This window comes from Fukomys damarensis, unplaced genomic scaffold (genome assembly GCF_012274545.1).
Source record: "Fukomys damarensis isolate Sample0158 unplaced genomic scaffold, DMR_v1.0_HiC HiC_scaffold_13, whole genome shotgun sequence".
Taxonomy (NCBI): Eukaryota; Metazoa; Chordata; class Mammalia; order Rodentia; family Bathyergidae; genus Fukomys; species Fukomys damarensis.
Window position 1 is genome coordinate 764,022 of NW_022900925.1, and position 23,220 is coordinate 787,241.

Consider the following 23,220-nt stretch of genomic DNA (forward strand, 5'->3'; position numbering starts at 1 on the left):
TTTTTGAGACAGGGTCTCACTATGTAGTTGAGACTAACCTGGAACTCACTATGTAGTCCAGGCTGGTCTTGAGCTCATAGCGATCCTCCTGCCTCAGCCTCCCAAGTGCTGGGATTACAGTCGTGGGCCACCACACCCAGCCACGTGTGCCTGCATTTTAACTATGACCCTGTCACGCTTGTGACATCTTCTCAGAAAGTTTCAGATTTGGAGGATTTCCAATTTCAGTTTTGGAATGCTCAACCTGTAATTTGCTGAAAATGTAATCAGTGACAACAAAAGGGAGGGTTTTCAAATTGGCCAGAGTAGTCTGACCACCAGAAGCACAAAGCTACCAGTAATGCCCATTATATTTGCATTTGAGATTACAAATCGGTTCCATCTAATCTGTTCCTCCCAAGCAACATCAAGTGGAGTTTCTGACCTTGCAAATGATGCAGACACCCGCCAAAGATGCACCTATCCCAGGACTTGCCCATGATAGCATCTATCCAACTTGCCCATTTTTATACCACAGATTTCACACTTCAAGAAAATCCTAGCACTCAGCCAGGCTTGGTGGCCCACACTTGTAATCCCAGCACTGAGGCAGGAGGATGGCAAGTTCAAGTCCAGACCTAGCAGTTTAGTGACTTAACCAAGGCTCTACCTCAAAAATTTTTTTAAAGGCAGGGGGCAGGGCTGAGGATGTAGCTCAATGTGAATGCACCAGGGTGAATCCCTGTACTGCAAAAAGAAAGAGGAGGAGGAAGGAGAAGAAGAGGAGAGGAGGAGGAGGGGGAGGAGGGGGAGAGGAAAGAGGGAGAAGAAAGGGAGAGGGAAAGAGGAAAGGAGGGGCAGGAGGAAGCAGAAAACCCAGCACTCACCTGTCAGTAGTGAAAATGTATCCCAAAAGGTCCTTACAGCTTAACAGCAGGACACAAAAGGTTACAGCAAAGAGCTCTGGAAATAAAAGGGCAGAAGAAATGGCACAGTGAAAAAGGTCCATTATTATTGGCTACTAAATCCCCCACAGACTCCTGTGTTAAAGGCCTGGTTCTCAGTGCAGGAGTGTTCAGATGTGGGACTTGCAGGAGGTCACTGGAGTAGGAGGGTTCTAACCTCAGCAGTGTATTTTAATCCACTGACGGATCCACACTTTGATTGCATTACTGGAAGGCTGTGGAAACTTTAGGAGGGGTGCCTAGCTGGAGGAATAGGTTATTGGTGATGTGTCACTGTAGGGTATATCTTGTCCTCCACCCCTCCTCTCTGCTTCCTGGCTGCCATGAGGTGAGCAGCTTTGTTCCATAATGAGCTCCGACCCACGATTTTCAGCCTCTCTTCAGACCAGCAGCAATGGGGGCCAAGAAACCATGGACTGAAGCCTCTAAAACCATGAGCCAAAATAAATCTTTCTTCCTTTAAGTGATTTTCTGGGAGCTTTGTTACAACACTACAAAGCTGACTAACAAGGTCTGTAGGAAATAGGGTAGACTGCAAGCACCATGAGGCTTCTACAAATGGATGTAAGCACCTGTGACCAACAGGGAGACCACTGAGGACTTCTTCGCCTGTTCAATGTTTCCAGCACCCAGCGCATTTCCTACCCGGACGCTGGCAGCCACACTGAAGCCTGCAGGGACCTAAAATGGAAAGGAAACCTACAACAGCAAGACTGCAGGGTGAGAAGGGGGCACAGAGGAGCAGCCTCATGCCTCACACCTTACTGGCAAAGCTAGGTCCGACAAGTTCTGAAGGCTCATTTGCACTATCCCCATAGTCCAGTCGGGAGCCACCAGGGAGAATATGGAACTTGGATCCCCAGGTTACAATACTGATCATAAGCTGGACTTTTCCGCAGAGCATCCAACCTCTGCCCTGGGAGAACCCATGCAATCATATTCCTACTCTGACAATCAGAGGTGGGAAAGAGGGACTGGCAGCTTGGGAGTCCAGGCTAGTGCTATTCTGAAAGACCATTAAAGGACTAAGTTGAGAAGACAGGAATGGGACTAATGAAACTGTACAGAAGCAGCACGCTGTTGAGTGTAGGAATCAGCACTATGAACCCAGAAAGTCTAGGTTCAGATTCTGACACAGACATTTGTCAACTGTGTGACTCCAGGCAAGTTACTTCACCTTTATAGACCTCCATTGTTTAACCTGAAAAAAGGGTTTAAATATGGAACTGACCCCTTAAGGTTATCGTGGGGCTTTTCTGAGGCCCTACATGCTAACTGCTTAGAATACTGTCTCCCATGCAGGAAATGCTCAATAAAGGTTTGCCAATACTATGATCAATAAATCCACCACTTGAGAGTTATTAATAAAGAAAAAAGAGTCATCACTCACTTGAATGGGAATATTGCTTTACAGTCAGGGTAACTAAGGACAGAGTTAAAGAAAATCCAACACACAGATTGAAGATTGTAAAAGAAGTGGAACACTGGATTTCTGCCTGCACGCTCGCTACAGCAACATACAGACCTCCTCCACCAAATGGTATCCTCACCACAAAGAGAGAGACAGGAATGTGACAGGGAGGAAGCTGGCAGGGACCAAGCAACCAAATTAATGCCACTAAAGATGGGACAGTCAACATCCAGCATCTCCTGGTATGAAGTCCTGAGAAGGACACAGTGTCACTTCCTGCCCAAAACAGGTGGTCTGGATCTATGCAGGAGGAAATAGCACCAGCACATTGAGGAAAATTCTACATACAGTGGCCTGTGTCCTTCAAAAATGCCAAGGACAAAGGAAGGCTAAGGAACTGTTTCAGATTAAAGGACATCAATGAGCTGTGTCACAGCTGGGCATGATAGCACACACCTGTAATCTCAGCTGCTCCAGAGGCTGAGCAAGGTAAAGCCCAGCTTGGGCAATTTAGTGAGTCAAGACCAGCCTGTTTCAAAATAAAAATAAGACCTGGGGATGTAGTTTAGTGGTTAGAAACAATAACAAACTAAACACACTGGTTCAATCTCTGGTAGTACATACACAAAAAAGATACATTGTCACCTTAATGCCTGCCAGGTGAAAAGAGTGGTCACAAAGAATGTTACTGGGACAAATGATGGTATTTGGCTACAGACTTTGTAGATAGATAGATAGATAGATAGATAGATAGATAGATAGATAGATAGGGTGAGGCAGTAAACAGAGCAAAATGTAAACAGTTAGTAATCTGAGGAATAAAGGCTACACATCCTTCTTTTGATTAGGGAGAAAGAAATTCACATTCTTATAAGCCTATTGGAGAGAATATGGCAACATATGCAAAAGACTTAAAATTGTATGTAAGTTTCACTTATAGGAATTTATTTTAAAGAAATAATCAAGCAGGTGTACAGAAATATTTGCCTGAGGATGTTCACCAAGGTATTGTTAATCTGAAACATGGGAATTAAATATTCAACAGTGGGAGACTGGTTTTAAACCTATACCACACACAGCAGAGGGTACTAATATTCCATTAAGCATTTTGATTTAGAAGTAGTCTAAAAATGTAGTGAAACAGAAGGTAAATAAAACATAAAAATTGAAAAGTACAGGTTAAAACATTCTGCCAGTGATAGAAAAACAAAAACTAAAAACATAGACTCATAAGAGTTTAAAGAAAATAGGAAATTTATATTTTAAATAAAACCAATGGGGATGGAATCTAAGCATTAATACCATAAAAAATACAAAAATATGCTAGCTTTAGTCTCTTTTCATGCTACAAATGCCTCTTTCTGGTTTTACCATTGGTTTAGTTTGGTTTGATTTAGTTCTGCAGTGGTGGGGATGGATCCCAGGGCCTCAATTATGCTAGGCAAGCACTGTACTATTGAGCTATATACCTGCCAGCTCCCACCTTTTTATGTTTCTAAAGTGGTACTTGCTATAGGAAAGAGTTCTTCAGAATTTGCAGTTGATGTTTCCATTAAAACAATTAACAAAAAATCCTCTAACAACTACAGCTCTTCTCTAGAACATCCAAATGTCCTTCTTTTCGCAGGCTAATACCCACTGTGGGCATACACATTTCATCCGGGCTTTGTCTGTGGGTGATGGACACTGAGTGGCCACCACCCACTGGCCATTGTGAGTAATGCTGCTGTGAACACTGCCAAGTATCTGCTCGAGGTGCTGCTTTGCACTCTTTTGGGATCTTCCTTAGGGGTTCCACTGTCATGTAGGAAAGAGGCTTCGGGACGAGGTAGTCGCTAGCATGGTGACATGCAAGTAGCTTAGCATTTATGGCCATTCTCCAGCTCCATCTCATCTGGCCTCTTGAGGCCTTTCTGTTGTGGCAACTAAATAAGATGCTAAAAGTGTGGAAAAACAAGTCTTTCGGATTTGAGCTATGCTAGAGACAGAGAATCAACAGGTCTTTGGAATTTCTGCCCATCCCACCTTCAGTTCACGGGGAAGATCAGCCATGCCATAAGGACCCTCCTCAGCTCTAGAATGACATTTTATTTTGGTCATTCACTTCACAAATTATTACTTGTAACATTAATAACCGTGTTCATCTGTAGGACCCTTTCAGAGCATCAGGCAAGGGAAATGCCTGACATCTACACGGCAGCTCTCGGACACTCACCATGTACACAATGACACCCAGCTCGTACACAATGGACTGGGCTCCCAGCTCCACCGTGCCAAGGATACCTAGTGAACAAAGACAGCTGACACCTTGCTCCTGGACAAGATCCCCCACAATCCCTCCCATCACCGCATCACCTGCACACGTACCACTCAGGAAGCTCCCGATCTCGTAGGCCCACCACTCAATGCACAGCATGAACATGCTGGGGATGGCCAGGTTCAGGAAGGAGGCCCAGTCCTGCAGGCACTCGAGGGACCAGCCTGCAGGCGCAACAGCCACATTTCCAACATACTGGGCCAAGGGGCTGCAACTCAGCCTCAGCCCAGGGCAGAGCCACATCCAAGATGGAAGAAAGGGCAGTGTTTACCTCCCCACGTGGCTTCATGCAGTTTTCTCCCAAAGATGTAGAGAAAGAGGAGAAGAGCCAGGGTGAACTGGGAAATGCTATTGGCCAGCGCAGAACCCCTGGAAAGAAGGGTCCCCGTAAGGACAGGTGCCTGTGCCCCAGAGCCGCCGTGACTCTCTCTGAGGGGTGCAGAGCTTTCCGCCCCTTGTTGTGCCCTCTTCTTCCCAGGGCAGCATCCCCACGAGTGTTTTCCAGGGTGGCACAAGGTCACACATTGACCAACTAAAGTGCTCACTCTTCTCACCCTTGGAAAAGCCACATGCAAGTCATCCCTCCTCCCCATCCCAAGAGGAAGCTGGACTCACGTCACTCCAAGGTGCAGCTGATAGAGAAATACATAGTTGGCAAAGGCATTGACAAGGTTGGCTGCAACTCCAGTCACAATCTGGGGCAGAACGATTCCCTGGAACAAGGAGACACTGCAGGCCACACTTACAGAGACAGACATTAGGCTCCAGCTCTGCCAGTGTCCCAGCAGGAGGGGTTAACTGAATCTACCATATCCCTGCCACTCCTGCCATCTCCCTTCTCGCCTCTTACTTCTCTTTGGAGCATGAAGTATGGAGCTCTGGCCACAGAGTGACAAAGGCAGAAGAAAAGGCAACAGAGAAGGAAGAAGAGAAATGACTCACCTGTAAGGGTGGGAGGGCTGGCAGGGACAACATGTTTAAAGGTGACACTGCAGACAATGATATTTAATGGGTGAAAGCACAAAACTGTCTTGACCAAAATTGAAATTCAGAAAACTGACCAGAGAAACCTTGTGAAACAAATGTTCCTTTCTGGAATGTGGAATAGACTTCATAGCTGATCCCAGAAGCAGAGGCAGAAAAAACACCTCGTCTGTTTGGAACCTCAAATATTTAGGGGCTGTGTATAGAGCTCAGTCATAGAGCGCTTACCATATCCATCTTTTGCAAGTTTGGGCGTTCTGCTCATTTTTGTACTAAAGATTAAACTAAGGGCTTTTGCACTAGGTTACATCTCTAGATATTTTTGTTTTGTTTTTGTTTTTTAGATGGATTCTGACTAAGTCGCTAAGTTCCCCATGCTGGACTTGAACTTGCAATCCTCCTGCATCAGCCTTCCAGAGTAATGGAATTACAGCTATGCACCACAGCTCCCGGCTAGCTTTACAGTTTACAAGGACAAGAGGACTTGCATCCATGTCAGGGCAAGAGTCTCAGTTGACCACTTCCATGGACCACTTATTTGTCAGGAGATCCTGGTTAGTTTTCAGCAAGGGAGTCTGTGATCAGATCTACATTTCAGGCACACAGTAAAAGTAGTAGCAGTGTAGGATAGACCCAGGGAAAAGCTGGCAGCAGGGAGACTAGTTAGATCCTACAGAAATGATACAGAGAGAGAGAGATACAAATGACAGGAAATGAATTCAGGTAGTGGCATACACAGCAAAGGAGGAATACATAGGACCTGTAGGACCAGGCGACCGATTACTGTAGGAGGAGGAAAAGGTGAAGTCTCAGGTACGACGGGCCTACAAAGGACAGGTGACAGGAAGAAAAGGCGGTGGAGGCCACAGAACTGGGATCCAGGAGGCAAGCAGCAGTGCTGGGAGCAAGATGAGCTGGTTGGGTATGTGATACAGATGAGTCTCCCAAAGGCAGCAAGGGTCTGGAAGTCAGAGAGACAGATGTAGAGCCAAGTGCACACAGATAGATAGAAACTGGACACAGGCAAGGGGGAAGCTCCTTAGGGAAGGTCATGGAGGCACAGGGCAGCCACCCTCCCCTCCAGCCTCCTCTCAGTTTCCACCTGGAAGCCAAGGCCTGCCTGGGTCTCTTCCATCCTCTTCCACCCTCACCCTCTTTTAGGTTGTTAACCTTCTCCAAACAATCAGGCACTTCTTTCTGTTCTGCGTGTAGTTACTGGCCAGCTGTCTCCCTAGGGGTATCCCCAAGACAGAAACTTTGAGTTGCAGCGCCATCCCCTCTTGTCCCAAGGTCCCGCCACCCACCTGCCATCTCCTTCTACAGAGACTACCCAGGGCAGTTCTCCGTCGTGGAGCACCATCAGCCCACAATTTCCACAACTCTCATCTCTGCCCAGTCCATCAGTTTGTTTCCTACAAACTGAAATCTGTGTCGGAGAAGACAATGCCCTACTCCAGCAGTCCCTGCACCAGCCTCCTAATGCCATCACCTGCTGTGTCCCCCACACTGCAGCAGCCAAACTTATTCTGCGCACCCCAACCCTGTGAATGGCCCTGCTGCTCCACTGTCTGGAACACCTTTCCCCCTGCCCCACCTCAGAAGCCATACATGTCCACCATAACCCAATTCACACCTGCAATTCACCCCTTTCAGCTCAAGCCCCGCTCCCAGGTCCCTCCCTTGGCCCTGAGATGCAGGAAGTGAAGAGTTCATACCCACTTTCTTCACTTAAGCAAATCTGAACCTGAGGTTAAGACCACCAAGGTACTGGGAGACTGACAGCCAGAAAGGAGACCCTGTGAGGTGCTTAGGGTTCTATCTGCTTCCAATGAGGTTCTCAGTTGAAGAACACAGCCCAGGGATGAACCAAAAACCCTAATTTCCTTTTGTGCCTATAACTAGTTCAAGTTAGTTTCTCACCTATAATTAATTCACATGCTAAAAAAGTATAGAAATATTATTATTTTGTTAATGTGGTAGTATCCTAAACTAAGACCATTAAATAGGTAGGAAACTCTCTCCTTTCTTTCCTTGTTACATATTCAGGAAAGTGTGGCAATTATCCATGACCTGGTCCCACATTTACTTGGGTTTGTCTAGAAGGAATAGTCCACATCCCACATCGTACACTAGAATCACACAACCACTCCTACTAAGTGAGGCCACATATGTTGGGGTCTCTGGCCAGTGCTGTGAGCCATATGTGAAGAGTCCTGACTGACATTAGGTGTCATTACTACTTGAGCTTTTGTGTCCCCAGGGGAGAAAGCAAGGGCTTTCAGACAGAGCTGAGCAGTTGGGGCCTGATGGGCCATTGTAATCCTCAGCTTTCTCTGGAGAGCAGACAGGCCTGAACCATTCCCTTCAGAGAGCCAAAGAACACAACGGCTCTGATGCTAATAACGCCAATGACAATATTGCCAAGTGGGAACTGGATACGAATTTTCCAGAGCCAAAAGTAATGCGGTTGCTCCCCGATATCACTGAACAAACCTCTCCACATCCAAGTCCTGCACATATAGCCCTGAAAACATCTTTCAGTGCCTCTAAGTAGGTGAGTTTCCTCCACCCTGGTTCCCCTGACCCCTGAGTATATGCAGAGCCCCCATTCCCAAGGCACTCCCCCCAAGGAAAAGGGCCATCCACATTACCTGGTTGAGCAGGTATTTAACTTGTAATATATAAAGAAAGGCTGCCTACAAGAGAGCAAGAGGTAAAGGTTAACAGTGAAGTCTGACACACATCATTAGGCTGTGCCACAAGCACGGCGTGGCTGCACTTTGCTCCCATGTGAGTGGGGAGTGAGACAGGGCATTTGTGGTCATCTCCTTTATGGATGAACATGATCCAACCTCCCCATCTAACCCCCTTCCCCAGCTGGCAAAAAGAAATATAATTTCCTTCAGTGCATGGCAAGGATTTCCCCGGGGGACGCTGGCATAGAACTTGGATGACCCCTCCTTGTAGACCAGGGTACCATCTCCTATGTGGTGGAACAATGAAAGAATATCACATTAAAAATATTTAAGGACCAAGTTGGTGTGTATCTCAGTAGTACAGCACTTGTCTACAGTGCTTGTCTGGGCTCAATCTCTAGAACCACAAAAACATACAAATAAAAATTTTTAAATATGGAAGTAAAATTAAAGATTTGAGGGTGAAGAGCGCAATGCCAGTTATGAGCGAAAATGGTTATTGTTACGGGCTGAATTATGTCTCCCAAATTCACACATTAAAGCCCTATGCTCCACATACATGACCATTTGGAGGTTTTTAAAGAGCTGATGAAACTAAAAATTAAGAAATCAGGATGAGGCCCTAAGGGTGCCGTTTACTTACTTACATTTTTTTTCAGTGATACTGGAGATTGAACCCAGTCTTCACATTAAGCTATATCCCCAGACCCCAATTTTTTATTTTTTATTTTGAGACAGGGTCTCACTAAACTGTTAATTTGCCCAGACTAGGCTTGAATTCGTGATTGTCCTGCCTCAACCTCCCAGATTACTGGTATTATAAATTGATTTTTTTTTATTCATTCGTTCATTTACAGTACTGGGGATATGCTAGGCAGGTGCTCTACCACTGAATTACACTCCAGCCTTTTTTATTTTTTTATTTTGAGACAGAGCCTCACTAAGTTGCTCAAAGTCTCAAGAGGGACTATGTTACATGGCAACAAAAGGGCAGCTATTTGCAAGCCAAGGAGAGGCCACAGAAGAAAGCAACTATGCCAACACCTTGACCTTGGATGTATGGTTTCCAGAACTGTGGGAAAAAAAAAAACATTTCTGTTGTTTAAGCTCATCAACCTTTGGAAATTCAGTTACAGAAGCCTCGGCAAACTAATTCAACTGGATAAGCGCAGCTTTGAGAGTTCATAGACCACACACAACTGAGTGTCAAACATTAACAGCTAGTGATAGTTCTGTGTGACCCCCCCCTCAGCAGACACAGAAAAGTCTGAAGATCAAAATGATGTCCTCAGAGGTTTTGAACTGCGTATGACTTTAACCCTAAAATAAGAGTCTGGACTCTTCTCCCTGGATGATCTCAAAGGGCCCTCCAGCAGTGGGACTTTTAAGACAGTGGTCTCTCGGAGTTGAATCACCCACCCTGCTGTTTCAGTTATGTTGGTTATGTCCTCAGTGGCCATAATTAAAACCATGCTTCCATGAAGGGGTCAGCGTCATGTGTGAGAATCATGCAAGACTGAGCCAAACACGGAGCTCAGGGATGTTGCAGCCACTTTTCACCCACACACCCCAAGAAGGGAACCTCTGAGCCCTTCAGAACTTACAGGAAGAGCTGGAATGAAGATCATGACATAGGTCTGAGTAAGCCTAAATAATGAAAAGGTTAAAATTACCACCAATGATAGAGGCCTCCATTTCACCAGAAAGACAAAATAAAATAATGACTAATGTTGTCTATGGCATTCTCCACTCTCTAAATAGACTTAAACTACCAGAGCAAATAGGAAAATTTAAAGCTTGCCATAATCCAAATTACCTTTCTTGTTTTTTCCAAGTCTTTAGGTGTAGGATAGGGTTTCTCAACATTGCACCACGGCCAGACAACTCTATTCAGGAGCTGTCCTGTGCATCATAGGATGTCTCCAGCCTTCCTCTCAACGAGTAGGAGACCCCATAACCAGTTGTCATACCCAGAAATGACTTCAAATACTGTCACATGCCCCCTGGGTTCAGAGCTGCTAGTTTAGGGCTAGAGTTTCTTAATTTTAAAGGTCTTCATCAGTTAAACAGTGGATCTCAAATGTGGCAGCTCTTTGGAATTATGTGGGAAGCTTTGAAAGCTACTAATGCCTAGGCCTCCCCCAGATCAATTAAAAGAGTGGGGGAAGAGGGCCTAGAGATACACAGCAGGATTTGAAGCACATCGATGATTTTAATACTAACCATAGTCAGAAAATACTAAGCTATGAATAAGCACTGCAAACTACCATGCCACATACAGAGAGATATTCACAAATCTTTTTCTTTTTCCTGGTCCTGGGGATCAAACTCATGTTCTCTGCATGCTTGGCAAGCCTTCTATCTCTGAGCTATGTCCCCAGCAGTTTGCAAATCCAATTCTTCTCAAAACTCTTCACTCTGGAAGTCCTCCAGAGGACGACGAGTGTAGATCTTAGGGGCAGATACAGGAACTAAGGCCTGGGTGGGAGGGGTCAGCCCAAGAGAACTTGTTCCCAGCTTGGTGTGTGGCGTTGTTCTTGCCCTTTGTAACTCCCAGAGGCTGAGCCTGGACGGATGGCCTCTTTGCTGGGATTCACGCTGAACCCACCATTACAGCCCCATCTTACCTGGACACATCTGGGTCCTGCCTGAAGAGAAGCAGAAGGTGCTGGGTGTTGAGGAAGAGTGCCCAGCAGGGAAAGCAGGAGAGCAGTAGAATGAGTGTGCCCCTCTGCAGGATCACCCCCACGTGCTTCAGGTTCTGGCTCCCATAAGTCTGAGGTACACTCAGCCAAAATGAAATCATTAGCACAGAAATGACACATCCCCCCCACAAAAGCCGTCAGCTGTGCCTCTAGATGCCCTGGAGAATTTGCCATATGCCTTCGGGAGGAGGCATCCATGGTGTAAAAGACAAGAGGTTTTAGAACACAGGTAACATTTAAAATGCACAGATGCCAGGATCCCACTAAAGACATCCTGGATTGGGTCTCAACAATAATTTTTAAAAGGTCCCCACGTGACTCTAACATGAATTAAGAGATACATAACCTGCAAACTTGCTAAAAATGCAAATTATTGGGCCTCACTCCAGAACTTCTAAAGCAGAAACCCTGGGGTCAGGGCCAGTGGTGTGAGAAGACCGCTCCTATAGACTTATAGAAGCCAAATTGTGCACATGTCTTCCAGCTTCAGGCTAGCCACAGAGGAAAGGCTTACACCGCTGGCACTAGCAAAACAGACAGCACTCAACTCAGGATGGATTGACTTATAATTTTTTTGCTTTAAGATGGTGCAAAAGGGACATGAATTCAGTAGAAAGCAGTTGCACTTTGAATTCTGACTTGGAATCCTTACTGTGCTAGCAATATGTGGTATACTCCTCTGATGGGAAGCTGGGTGGTGACAGCAAACCCAGTCAGTCATTTGATCACAAAGAGAATTACTGATACTCTACAATACTGTTTTGCTAAGCTAGGATTTTCCACAGGTTAAGTGTATTCAATGCATATTTTCAATTTACAATGGGTTCATTGGGATGTCAGTATACAAGTCAGAATGTTTCCCTCCCACTCCTGTCCACCTCCCCCCAAGGAGGATGTTGAACATTCAAAGCCACCCAAGGGTTGGGACTCAGCAAGCAACCTGTGCTTTGACAAGCCCTCCAGGTGATTCTGACCCAGGCTTAGGTTCGAGAACCATAGAACTATAGCAACTAAAATGTGGGTGATAAGAGAGACTGTTACAAAATGTCCCCTGTATGGTCAAAATGTAGGATAAAGGAGTCATCAGATCAATGGTAGCTCACAAGGGTGAAAGAAACCCACTCATACTACAAACAATGCAGGTAAGAAGAGCTGAAGTCAAAAGCTGCAGGTACTCGCTTCTGTGTGTGCACATGACTCCCCCTTTCGCTGGTGGGGTTCCTCCATCTACTCTCAAGAGATGTTATGGGCCACCATGAGGATGTGACCACTGCCATTTACCTGCGAGATGAGGGTGTCACAAGCAGAAGATAAGCCATGTCCCACAGAAATGCCAGTGACATTGATAATCTGGAAATAAAGCAAATAAGCCAGTGTTAAAAGGACAGGAAGGCCAGTTCTCTATCCCTGCCATGTTCCTGCATCAGCATTAACAAGCCAATTTAATCACCTTTGTTAAAAGGTTCATTGGGCTACCTTGAAGGATAAATTCTGAGAGAGACAAAAAAAATTTCCACAAGAGGTTATCTCACAGCCTTCTTGGGTTGTGCACTCCAGTTCAGGGGATTGTGAACCAGTTTGGACACTGGTTAGGTTCTACACCTTCCCATTCCATTTCCAGATTAGGATGTTCAGTGACATGGACAAGAGTGGATTGTGGAGGATCTGGTCCCTCTTGATGATATCAGAGTTTGAGTTCTCTTTTACAATTTCCTTCTCTCAGATATGGGACCATAGCAGAAATCAGAGCTCCACAGATTACAAATTGCACAACATAGCTACCAGAATGTGATCCCCAAAGATATCCCCATTCTGATCCCCAGAACCTGGGAATCTGTGCAATCACACAGCAAAGAAGGATTATTTAAGGCTGCAGTCCTGCAGCATCTTGACTTTAAACCTGCTGAAACCCAGTTCAGTCTTCACCAAGACAGCCACTCAGTCAAGCCAGTTTGTTACAGCAGCAGGAGGAAGCAAACATGGGCAGCTTTCATCAACCCACTAGAGAGACTCATACATACTGCAATTGCAAGTGTGACAGCGTCCAGTTCCAGCTTGCCCAGGTGGCCACAGAACACGGAGCTGATGAAACTGATCAGGAAGATCATCAGCTGGGCCAGGAACTGGGAAGAGAGGGGACATGGCGAGATAAGCACCAACCACAGAATCCAAGGGATGGCCCAGTGCCCTACCCACCCAATTCCAGTGGGAAGTAAAGCCCAGATCTCAGGGAGCCACTGCCAGCTTCCACAAGCAAATGTACAATTTCTGAGGGACTCTTTGAAACAGTAAAATGTTTATCTTCAACTACTGCAAAAATCCCATTTTTGAATTTTGAAAAATCTTTTCATTGGCACATGTCTATCTTGTGCCATTGAATGTTGGAACTGGTTTTAACTTTCTTTTCATTCATACTAGGGTCTGCAGCTAAGAGTTTGCCTTAAACCTCAGAAGAGACTTTGGACTCGGACTTTTCAGTAATGCTGAAACTGTTAGGACTATTACAACTCTTAGAGATGGACTAAGGACAGAGGAATGGGCCAGGGGTGGAATGTTATGGCTTCTGTCTAGATGCCCCCACAAATAGCTGGATCTAGAGTGTGTGACACTGCGATTGATTCACAGTACAATGCTAGGATCAAGGGCCCTAGGATTAAGGGTGTGAGCACTACCCACCCTATGTAGCCTGGATAAGACAGAAGGGATAGAAAGAGCTGCAGTCATCCCTTGTTGCTTTGCTACCTCCTGCTCTCCACAAACTCTCTCTCCTCTGCAATGCTATCCTGACTTGGAGCCAGTTGATTATGGATTGAAACCTCCACAAATTGAGACAAATAAACGTTTCCTCCTTTAACTTGGGATGCTGGGTATTTTGTCTCAGCAGCAAGAAAAATAACTAAGGCAGCACACAATGATTTACATACTTGTGGTGTACAGTGTGATATTTCAGCATAGTGTACCCTGTGTGATAATGAGATCAGGGTTAAGTGGCATATCTATCACCTTCAACATGTATCATTTCTTTGCATTGGAAACATTCAAAATCTTCTTTACTGGCTACTTTGCAATATGCAATTAATTATTGTCAACTGTAGTTACCCTACTGTGCAAGAGAATATTAGAAATTCACCCCGGCACACTGAGGCTGGAGGAGCTCAAGTTCAGTCCCAGCTGAGGCAATTTAAAACTAAAACACAACGAGGAGGGCTGAGGATTTAGCTCAGTGGTTCCACTGCCTGCCTCGCGAGCACAAGGTCCCGAGTTTGATCCCCCGTACAAAAAAAAAGAAAGCAAGGGAAATGAAACACAACAAAGGGCTGGCATATAGCTCAGTGTGAAAGTCCTGAGTTCAAACCCAGTACTACAAAAGTTATTCCCCCATTCAGTTGTACCCCTGTATCCATCAACTAGCTTCTCTTCAGCCCCCCAGAATCATGTTTTTAAGAATTTCCCAGTCTTTCTGGTGTATTTTTCACTTTAATTTCTTACATCAAAGATCACACTGTTTCTTCTGAGGTTTTCAGAGGCTCTCTTCTTGGATAACCTCCCTGTTATCCCAGATTCCTAGTGAGGATTCTCCTGGAGAGAAGATGACCTTTAACATCAAGAATTCACTCCAGGACCAGGGATTTAGCTCAGTGGTTCCACTGCCTGCCTCACAAGCGCAAGGTCCCAAATTCAATCCCCAGTACCAAAAAAAAAAAAAAAACAAATTTCACTCTAGCCTCCAGGGCATTCCACAGCTAGGAGGGATGGGTGGGAATACCATTATCCAATTAGAAGGCCAATGAGATCCAAGCATCCTGGGGAAATGCTACCAATCTGTCCAGCACCTCTAGTTCTTTAATTCTATGAAGGCTCAGAAATGAGAGCAAACTCGCCTTCTGGAATACTGAGCTATTCTTCTAGTGACTGCTGTGAATCATTCCACAACTGGACACAGCCTGTTTCTTGAGGTTAATTTAAAGCCACCTCCTGCTTCCCCACCGGACAGAACCAGACAGTCCAATATCTTGCTCCAGTGGAAAAGAGGGGCTATTGGCCCAAGAAGGGGTTCATCTGACCCCCACCCACTTCCTAGGAGAAGAGAACCAGCACCTAAGGATTTGCTGTGCCGGCACCACGGGGCCCCTTTCAAAAACTGACACCCCAGGATGGTGACCTTGCCACTGTTTCAGCTTCAGTGCTGCCTCACAGCCTTCAGGGAAATGAGCTCCTCAGTGCTGAGCTTCAGCACACCTTCTCCTTGGGCTCCAGTGATAAAGCTCCCTGTGTTGGTCTCCACCTGGCCTAGCCTGACTGCCTGAGCTGTAGCCACCCCAAAATTACCACAGCAGGAGCTGATTTGGGTTTGAGTAAGTCCCAAAACCAGGAAAAAAAAATAACTCCTTTCTTTCCTTCCTCAGAATTCACATCTGAGAGGTAGTTTCCAACTCTGGTGATAGGCTCAGTCCTTAAAAACATGAATTGGCCTGGCACATTGGTGCATGCTGCATGCCTATAAGCCCTGCTTAGGAGGCTGAGAGGTAGAAGGAGTCCAAGTTCGAAGCCAGCCCAGGATAAATAGTAAGACTCTGTCAAAAAAAAGAAAAAAGGGAACAACAAAAAAGGAATGGTGTTCCTAACTCTGTGTGTGTGTGTGTGTGTGTGTGTGTGTGTGTGTGTGTGTGAGACACACATGCAAAAGCAGGAGACACATCTTTCTTGCATCAACTCCCAACCCCAGACTCAGGCTCCTTCCTCCCTGCTGCAAAAACCAAGTGTGAACTTATTTTCTAATAGAGCCTCCCTCTAGTACAGAGGAACGCTTGCGTATTGCACAGGTAAGCCTAAACAAAATGAGCAGGAGTGGAAATGAAGGGGGCAGAGATGTAAATGTTAAATGTTGGGCTTGGGAGTGTACATCAGTGGTAGAGCACTTGCCTAGCCTGCACAAGGCCCTGGGTTTGATCCTCAGCCCTGCAAACAAATAAAAATTCATTTTTCAAAGAACACTGACATGTTTAACCTGATTTTGCAGAATCTGAAGCCAGAGCCATTGGATCACCATAGGCAGGTACCAGGACACAGTGCCATGAGGTAGGTGTTATCACTTCTCTTACATATATTCTGTGGTTCACTCGGTGGCTCCTGCCGTCTCTTCACAGTTCTGTCTCCCTGAAGGCCACTTGTTGTTCATGGCTTCGTGTGAGAACACGCTCAGTCTTCCCTGCCATCAGGCTTTTGGAGTGCAGCCCACATTTTGCTTTCATAATCCTGCTGCTATGAACATCTCTCACTTGGGTGGGAATGAGGCATTTTCTTAGGGTGAATGCCCAGTGCAAAGGTGGGAACAGATGTCTCTTATACAAAAGGCCAGAAGTCAAGCTGAGTTCAACTAATTCCTGTGAGAGACACCTCTGGTGTCAATGCCAGCTAATACAGCCTCCTGGTGAAGGCTGCGACTGATTTCCTTCTGTTATGGCAATAACCCTGCACTCAGTCCCTGTTATGGTTTATAACTAGATATCCCCTCAAAGTATCATGTGCTCAAAGGTGGGGCAATTGAAGGTGATTGGCTATGGGGAGCCAACAACTGACTCTCTTGGAAGATGAGGTCAGGTCTGAAGACGTAGGTCACTTGAGGCATGACCCATATGGGCTTATCTCCCTTCCCAGCTCCTCCCTTGACTCTCTGCTTCCTGTCTGTCTGCTGGATGTTTCTACCATCTTTTCCTTCCTTGGAGTCAGCCAACTACAGACTAAAAATGCGAGCCAAAATAAATCTCTCCTCCTTTACACTGTGGGTATTGTGTCTCATCCATAAGGAAAGTAACTAAGATCCCATCCAAGTTGGGCAGCTGAAGGCAGCCAGCCCCACTCAAGCCTCAGTTCCAGGAGAACAGGGCTCTGGAGGTTGTTTACTAACTTCTGCACAGATCCTGGTTTCAAGCCTTTGGATGAACTACTGGCCATAAATCATGATCTCTGCACACACAAGGGTCACGTGGGGTGCACTGGTCCATCTCAAGACACAGATTGAAAATGATAAAGGATGGAACAAGAGTAAAGGGTGAAGAGGAAGGGAAGGGGAAATAAGAATAAAGATTGGCACTAGGGATTTAGCTCAGTGGTTCGGCGCCTGCCTCGCAAGCACAAAGACCTGAGTTCAATCCCAAACAAGAAGACAGATGCCATGGACAGGAACCTAATTACCCCAATTAATGTAAACATTATAGGCCATAACATAAGCTAAAACAAATAACATCAACAAGTACACAAAATGGGATGGGGAATGGGGCAGGGGAGGGAAAGGGGATTAAAAGAAGAAAGAAACTATAATATGTACACACATGTAACCACTGCCCAAGATGACTGTAAACTGCATGAATTGCAAACATGTATTTTAAAAATTGAAAAATCATTTTAAAAAACCATCTCAAAAAAAAAAGAGACAAATTTAGAAGGTCTAAGTGCCAAGGGATCTGCATTTTCATACATGTGCCACCCCTACCCCCAGCAAAGATTTGGGAGGTCAAAGACCTTGCTGTGAGAATGCACTACCTTTGGAATTGCACTACCAGGAGGCATGCCAGGGAACTCAGAGAAGATATAAGAAACAAAGATAGGTTGAAAGAAGACAAGGAAGATCATATTTTAAAACCTGTACTTTTCAGATGACTGCAACGTCAGGACACAAAGTTACCCAGGGTCACTCATATTTGTACTCTCGAGACTTGTTTATGCTTCTTTTCTGTCACGTCCACCACATCCAAAATCCTTAAAGATACTTTAAGTCCATAAATTAGCTTAATTAAGTCCATAAATTAGCTAGATAAGGTAAACAGCAGAATCCTGACATTAAAAAATACAAATAAATTTGCTTAATTGATAAAGTAAGGGGCAGGATCTTAATCTTTTAAAAAATAGAGATAAAATAGCTTAATTGATATAGTAAGGGGCAGAACCCTAACCTTAAAAAATATATGATTGGGCCCCTGCCTTTCTCCTATAAAATATGAAGTAAGTCATTCTCTTAGTACTGTGGATGGGCCATTGATTTTTCTCCCATAAACCAAACCCAAACTTTCTATAGATTCACAAATTTCACCATCAAAAACACACAAATATACCCAGTTCCAGACTGTAATGCACCTCTCTCTGGAAGGCCTGCACTCTACTTCTCTGAATGTATACTTTTTAAATTCTGCCTAATAAATCCCTTTATGCCTTTTTACTGATGCATCCTGAAAATCCTTTTCTGTGAAATAAGTCAGCAAAACTGCAACCTGTCCCACGATAGAGTGAATCAAGGTTTCCCATCTCTGATTTGTGGATCTCCTTGGACCCTTCCTGGTGTCATCACCACTTCTAGGCAAAATTCTCCATAGCAACTGTCTAACAAGCAGTGACTTGAACCAGCAGTGCTCAGATAGAGCCCAAAGGACAATGGGAACTAAGGCTGGGGTGTAGCTCAGTGGGAGAGCATGTTCCCTGAGGTCCATCCCCAGTGCAACCCCAGATCCGCCAGACTGACTATACTTCTGTCCCGTCTTCTTATCCAGGATCTTTCTCATTTTTTAGCCAGGCAGCAACATACAATCTGGTAGCAAGATAAACACTCCTACAGCACAGCTGCTTATGAAAGTTGATTCCCAGGCCAGCTGCCTGCCCAGTTGCCCATGCAAGGCTGTGAAAAGGACCTCTGACCCCATCCCATGGGGACTTGAAAGTCCACTCTTAGCAGTAAAAGATCAGCATGGGAAGGAGCCTGGGCAGTCATCTGGGACAGCTTCCTCTTTGTACACACAAGGAAGCTCCTGCCCAAAGTCACCTGACGACTCGGTCCATTCAGGACAACTATGTTTGGAGTACAAAGTGTATCCCAAGCACTGGGTCATGTTTGAGTTAATCAAGCACCGACACTCCATTCCTACCCCATGGAGCCCATAGCACAGAAGGCAGGATGTTGAGGTTGCACAAAGTACATGTGTGTGCTGAGCTAGAAAGGCAGAGGGTGAGACAGAGAAGGTTCCATGAGGCAGCAAAGTGGAGCTGAACCCTGACTGATGGACCTCTCGAGCGAAGGTGCACACAGGGTTGAGGTGGGCTGACCACTGACGGGAGACTGGTCAGTGGAGGGCCACAGGAGGCAGTTGCACAGGTCAAGGCAAGAAGCTCAGCGGGGGCCAAGCCACTAAGCACGTTAAGGGCCAAGGTCAGGGTTTCAAGCAGGAATGTGAGAGCTTAAGGGAGCATTCAAAAAAGGCCTTCAGTGGCTCTATGTGGTACATTTGGGTGGCATAAGCTAACGGGGGAGGAGACTGTTTGGAGGCTGTCAGGATCCACCCAGAGTGCAGATGTGAAGAGGTAAACCACTCTAAGAGATTTTCAGGATGTTAAAATCAGAGGCTTTGGTGAGGATGGGCTGCAAAAAGCTGGAGAAGAAGGAAAGAGGTCCCAGGCCCCTCTCTCCAGTGGCCACCATCATTGAATACTTCCTCACTCCCACTCACTCACCTGTCTGGAAGAGGAACCATCTTCTACATTTTCCTCTCCTTTAGCCTGGGTTCTCTCCTGTCCCTAGTAACCTTCCCCTGTCACTAACTACTCCCTGCTAAAGATTTCCCCAGGCCTGAGACAATTCAAGCTGTCAGCCTGCATTTGCACGCGCGTGCGTGCATGCGTGCATGTGTGCGTGTGTGTGTGTGTGTGTATTCTGACTCCCATCACTGGATGCCAACCCCCCAGCCTTCCCTGATCTTCAGACTGTAGTCCCAGGAGGTTCTGAAACTCTTTCCCGAGAGTAAGGGCATAGATGGTCCCACCCTTCTTACATCAGCCCGTGCCCTGAGGAATCTATCTTTGAGGTTATTTTTCAGGACTCTGACAATTCAGCCTGGTAGGACATGCTAATGACAAAGAGAAAGTGTGGAGGGAATGCCTGAGGCAAGATATTTGCACACTGCCACTTTCCTTCCCTCATAAGCATCTGCTTTCCTAAAGCCTTTTGCAAGATAAAACGAAGAGAATTTTTTTGAGATGTAAAGCTACTCATCCTAGTCTTCCCTTTATAGCATGGATTATTCTGTCTTCCAAGACCTCATTTAAACCGGACACAGTGGCACAAATCCATAATCTCAGTACTCAGAAGGCCAAGACAGGTGGGTGGGAACTTTAACACCAGCCTGGACTACATAGTTACTGTCTCAAAAGAATAAAAAGAGGGGTTGGGGGCTTCATTTAAGGCTCACTGGGAAAGTATCTTAGTGAATCTTAACACCCTTAAGGGTCAGAGCCAATATTAACAACTTGGGAAGTTTGGAAAGAAAACTGTGAATGAGGAAGAGAAGATGTGGAAAAAGGAGCGCCAGGCCAGCCATCCCGTTCTTTATGGTAGCGCTATAAAAAAGAATACTGGCCACTGAGCATAAGGAAAAAAGACAGTCTCCTCCCAACCTGTGTCCTTCAGGGTTAGGATATTCACAGAAGATGGGGATAGAGATGAAGAGAGACTGAGTGAGGCTCCACATATAATTTGTAAGAGACTAAACCAGGGCCGGAAGTCTCTGACCACATTTTTGCAAAGCATTCACAGAAACATGTACACCAAGGACTGGAGGGAAATTGCCAAATTACCTCCTTGTAGTAAGATTCAGAGGTTTGTAACTGTTTTACTACTCCTGGCTTTCTTTTTCTTTTTTTTTTTCTGCAATGAATATGTATTGCATTTGTAATAAGCACAACCATACACATGGAAACATGCACAGGCACACACAATCAGAAAGGGCAAGTCCCCTCTAGGGTGTTTCCCAAGGTGATCCCCTCATCAAGGGACCAGATCACTGGGGGGCAATGGGTTTCAGGAAACTGTCCTGTTGTTCTTGTTGGTTGGTACTACTAAGGCAATAATGGCCTCGTAAAGCCCTTTCCAAAGCACAGGCCATTAGCTTTGTTTTATGGATGAATAAGCACAGTCTAGAAGAGGTTAGAGACACTCAAGTTCATAGAGCTGTTTCCTAGTGTACCTTGGAGAGATCACAGACACTCCTTCGGAGTTGTCCTTCACTTTCTACACCCTTCCCCTTCTGATTCTCCTCTTACTCTGCTAAAGAGAAGCCCCACCTGGATGGATGAGGTGTTAATTGCAGGATCATTCTTTAGATTTACAGAACCCAGAACATCTGATATCCTTAGCAAGGAGCCTTAGGTTTCAGTTCTTTGCATCAGTAACACAAAGCACTTAAAAACAAACAAACAAAAAACTGAAGCTAGTCCCAGGAATTTGAGGTCTATTTCAATGTTCTGGAGGAAAAAAAAAACAAAACACATTTCAAAGACTCAGCTCAGCTTGTAGCTTTCCTTCCCTGCTCCTCCATCCTTTGCCACCCTGCTGTCCCCCAACATGGAGCTTTAAGGTGATAGCCTCAGGGTGGTCTCAAGCTTGCTGAACCCTGAACACACATTATTCCTTCCTTCCAACTCTCAGCTCACAAATACTGGCCTTCCAGCCCTTGCCACCTGGACTTTTAATCCCAGGATCAGAGTCCAAAGAACCCCAGATCTTTATTTCTTTCCAGTCTGCAGAGCATCACAAACGCCCATGCACAGGATGCATTTCCACACATGGCTTTGTGCCGGGTGTTGATCACGCTGCTCTGCCCCACACACTGGATCTCTCCATATCTCACGAACAACAGTGTCACCACCGCCCCAGGAGGACACACCTGCCTATGCAGGTGCAGAATGTCTGCTCCACCGACAAAAGGGTATCTTACCGCAAACACACACTTGCTGCTTCTGGTCCAGTGAAGCGGCTCCCCTACCCCTGGGGCTTGAAAACCACCCAAACTGGCAAAAGAACAGGAGTGGGATTGCATGTATTGTGATTTTTACGGTTTTAAAACCCACATCGCTTTTTAAGGCTAAGAGTCCCTGTCTAATGATAAGAAACACGCGCGCGCTCAACACTTCATCCCCAAAGAGAACCACATTTAAAAACTCGGTTTTTGAACACCATTATTGGCGGGGAGGGGAGTGTCGTGCAGGATGCCTCCGACTTCCTCTGCAGAATTTGACTCTAGATTCCTAACCGTTACAGAAATGCAAGCACCAGATGAGACAATTCACTTTCTTCGCGCTTCTCGTAGCCTCAGGATAGACTCCCCAGCTCCCGGGCTTTCCCACTAGTTTGCAAAGAAAACAAATTCTAAGAGTTAGTTGAAGTAACTTTTGCTTCGTTCGCTGGAATCTCCGCAAATACAACGCGGAGTGCCTCGGGCGCCCAGGTCCCGGGTGCAGAGCTCGGAGCAGCCCGCCCAGCTAGGTCCCAACCTCAGCCAAATCGCAGGGTGAAACAAGTACCGCCTTGAGCTCAACCTGCCGGGGCCAGGCTGTAGCGCAGCCCACCAGACTCACCGCGGGACCAGCCAAGACCAGAAGAGCCTGCAGCTCCTCTCGGAAACCGGACAACAGCGGGCAGCGCAGCCCGCGCCGGTCGGTGGTGGCCGAGGTGCCTCTGGGCCCGGGCCCGAACTCCGAGGAAGCCTCCATGTGCCGAGCGCTAGGTTGCAGAGGAGCTCGGCTGCTCCCGGCCCTGACCGCAAAGTGCGGGCCCCCCTCCAGTCCCCGCCCCTGGCCTCCGCCCCCAGCCAGCCCAGCCAGTCTGCGACCTCGGACGCGATTCTGCGCCTATGCGCCCCTGAGGACACCCGCGCGTCCAGCAAAGACCCGCGAACTCGTAACGCATCGCCCGGGCGGCTGGGTCTCGGAATCCCTGACGCCAGAGCTCGCCGGTCCTGCGCCTCTCCCTTAGGTTTCAGGCTCTGAGGAGTGTGCGGCGGAACGACCCGGAGTCCCTTAGCTGTAACCGGTTGGGAGTCCAGCCAGGCATCGGCGGTGGGTGCTTTGGTGATGTCTGCTGCGCGGCTTGCACTCAGCGCACGCTTTGATATCCGCTTGGATTTTGCGCTCTTTCCCGCCAGCTGTTCCGTTAAAGAATTTAGAATCTACCAGGAAAGAGCAACAAGCACGGTCAGTGTCTTCGGAGCTCCTCGGATGTTTATCCTTGATCCTGATGGGAAAGAAGCTGTGAGCATGCGGTAAATGTAGGTTTGAGAGAGATCTGCCTCCTAGGAGCACAAAGACAGCCTGCTCAGTGCCCCGACCCTCAGCTTCCATGTCT

The 23,220-nt window shown here is 46.4% G+C and overlaps 1 protein-coding gene across 2 annotated transcripts in view; it reads right to left on the reverse strand.

Annotated features, from left to right (window-relative positions):
• The window catches only part of LOC104858049 (multidrug and toxin extrusion protein 1), a 39,322-nt gene extending 16,474 nt beyond the window's left edge, over positions 1-22,848 (reverse strand). The window contains exons 1-12 of one of the 2 annotated variants that reach the window (XM_010618145.3): positions 22,455-22,844; positions 13,079-13,180; positions 12,339-12,407; positions 10,980-11,128; positions 9,957-9,999; positions 8,308-8,352; positions 5,288-5,385; positions 4,944-5,041; positions 4,723-4,836; positions 4,571-4,638; positions 1,517-1,625; positions 867-942 (exon numbers count right to left, since the gene is read on the reverse strand). In XM_010618145.3, the coding sequence (XP_010616447.1) occupies positions 867-942; positions 1,517-1,625; positions 4,571-4,638; positions 4,723-4,836; positions 4,944-5,041; positions 5,288-5,385; positions 8,308-8,352; positions 9,957-9,999; positions 10,980-11,128; positions 12,339-12,407; positions 13,079-13,180; positions 22,455-22,589 (1,106 nt within the window). In that variant the 5' untranslated portion in view covers positions 22,590-22,844. Of the gene's footprint in view, positions 1-866; positions 943-1,516; positions 1,626-4,570; positions 4,639-4,722; positions 4,837-4,943; positions 5,042-5,287; positions 5,386-8,307; positions 8,353-9,956; positions 10,000-10,979; positions 11,129-12,338; positions 12,408-13,078; positions 13,181-22,454 lie in introns of both variants that reach the window. The other variant, XM_033762751.1, reaches the window with a different exon arrangement.
• Positions 22,849-23,220: the final 372 nt, after the last annotated feature.